The sequence below is a fragment of the Monopterus albus genome, unplaced genomic scaffold, assembly GCF_001952655.1.
Source record: "Monopterus albus unplaced genomic scaffold, M_albus_1.0 scaffold237.1, whole genome shotgun sequence".
Lineage (NCBI taxonomy): Eukaryota > Metazoa > Chordata > Actinopteri > Synbranchiformes > Synbranchidae > Monopterus > Monopterus albus.
This window is the reverse complement of record NW_018128117.1, coordinates 288,031-290,275: the sequence shown is the minus strand read 5'-3', so window position 1 is coordinate 290,275 and position 2,245 is coordinate 288,031. Positions and strand designations below refer to the sequence as shown.

General features: G+C 36.3%; 2 protein-coding genes across 5 annotated transcripts in view; one reads left to right on the top strand and one right to left on the bottom strand.

The window, feature by feature from the left end:
* The window catches only part of stard13a (StAR related lipid transfer domain containing 13a), a 43,481-nt gene that overhangs the window by 40,616 nt on the left and 620 nt on the right, over nt 1-2,245 (bottom strand). Inside the window, exon 1 of one of the 4 annotated variants that reach the window (XM_020620423.1) lies at nt 1,954-1,994. The exons of the other annotated variants lie outside the window; for them this stretch is intronic. The gene's annotated coding sequence lies outside the window, so the exon portion shown is untranslated. Of the gene's footprint in view, nt 1-1,953; nt 1,995-2,245 lie in introns of those variants that run through there. 4 annotated transcript variants of the gene reach the window in all.
* Nucleotides 2,066-2,245, top strand: part of rfc3 (replication factor C (activator 1) 3) — a 3,049-nt gene continuing 2,869 nt past the window's right edge. The window contains exon 1 of the mRNA XM_020620431.1: nt 2,066-2,245. Coding sequence (XP_020476087.1) covers nt 2,160-2,245 — 86 coding nt within the window. The 5' untranslated portion in view covers nt 2,066-2,159.

The window sequence follows — 2,245 nt, the reverse complement described above, 5'->3', positions numbered from 1 at the left end:
TCTTACTGCTTTTTATGTCCATACTTACGTCATTCCATAGTTTTACTCCACTTATTGAAATACAGAATCTTTTTTTGGTAGTACGTATAGCATGAATTTTTAAATTTAACTGACCCCTTAAATTGTATCCCCCTTCCCTTTCATCAAATAGTTTTTGAATACCACCAGGTAATAAATCTTTCCTGGCTTTATACATAAACACAGCAGTCTTATATCCCACTAAGTCAAAAAATTTTAACAATTTAGACTGTATGAAAGCTCCATTGGTGTGATCCCTGTACCCCAGCTTATGCACAATTCTTATCGCTCTTTTTTGTAATATATACAATGGTTGAAGTGAGCTTTTGTATGTATTTCCCCAGTTTTTTACTATGACACCTAGAAATTTAATTTCATGTACTCGTTCTATACTGGCTCCCCCTATTTTCACTTGCAATTAGTTATCTAGTCTGCGATTCCCAAATACCATCAATTTAGTTTTATCCATATTCATGGATAGCATATTACTATCACACCATTTCTTTATCTTCTCAAGTTCCTGTGAAACTTGTCCCGATAGTTGCTGTGGGTTATCCCCTGATGCCCATATCATAGTGTCATCGGCAAATAAGACCATTTTCACAAAAGCCAAAACCTTGCACATATTGTTAATGTATAATATGAATAATTTCGGTCCCAAGACTGAACCTTGAGGCACCCCACATACAATGTCCAGTTCACTCGACTGATGTTCACTCAACTTCACAAATTGGCGCCTCTGCAAATAACTACTAATCCAATTCAAAGCCACTCCTCTGATCCCGTATTTTTTTATCTTGCACATTAATAATTCATGGTTGATTGTGTCAAATTGCTTGTTGATATCAGACTGTGGCTGTACTATCTCCAGTGTAAACTACAAATTTGCCACAATAAGGAAAAGATGCTTTCCCTTCAATACCACATGGGATACAGCCAGATTAACTAGGTACTTTTCCCTAGGTCTCTGTTAAGACCCCATCAACACATGGGCTTCTACCAACAAACATCCTGTCCAGGCTACACACAAATCTACCCATACCTGATCACAACCATTTTAAAGTTATATGTTATCTATCATCTTGTTTCCTTGTTTATCTTTGTAATTCAATTCAATTTAAGAACATTTATGTGTCCCCCAAGGGACAATCAGAGGCAGACAGTCTGCAAACAGAGCAACTCACCTACAGACATGAGAACAATCCAAAAATACAAACATTTTAAAGAGTTAAAATATAGCAAAGAAAGAGGTAAAATACACACAGATCCAACAGTAGCCAGTTGGCCAACAAAGAACAAACACAACAAGAGGTATTATGTGTAAAAAAAAAAAAAAAAAAAAGCACAAATTATAAGTGCATTTATCAGTCAGTACACAAGGCAAACTGATCATTTCTTGTACTGTGACTTATGGAATAAAACCAAACATCCATCTATTTGCTAATCTAAAATGCATTCCTGAAGGCATTAGTCATAGAAGATGTGTCAATGGTCTTATGCCTTGAGGACTTAGCGATGAGCTGTGCTAGGGATCTCTCTCTCTCTCTCTCTCTCTCTCGCTCTGTGTGTGTGTGTGTGTGTGTGTGTGTGGTTGTAGCCCATGTTAGAGAAAACCTCAGCCAAGAAAATATTATTCCATCAGAGCATGATAAGGCTACAACTAATAGGTTAACTATTTTCTTTTTTTAATAAGTCTGATAGTCATTTCCTTTATAATAGATTGACTATTCAGTATATAAAAAGTCAGAAATAGCAGAAATGCCTATTTCCTTAACCCGACATTAACATTTTAAAATATCTTGCCTGAGCAATAGTCAAAAAAAAAATGAAAACTGCTGAGTTAGCTAACATAGAAACCTGAAAAAATGAAAATATTCACATTTGAGAAGATATTAACATTAAATTAAAGCATTTACTTAAAAAACGCAGACTTACAACAGGTCAATACGCCCATGTTCCCATTTACTCGCTTTTTAGGTGAACAGGTTCATTTCTCAACCACATAAATTCTGACCCTGTCGGGTTTCCGTATATCGGGCGGAAGTAGTAACGTGTGAATAATATTTCGCGGGAGAGTTCTTATTAGAGTTAGGCTGTCTTCTGCCAGTACGGACGATAACTGTTATTAAATCTATAACGCAATGAGTCTGTGGGTGGATAAATATCGACCGACTTCCCTCGGGAAACTCGACTATCATAAAGAGCAAGAGGTTCAGCTGAAAAACCT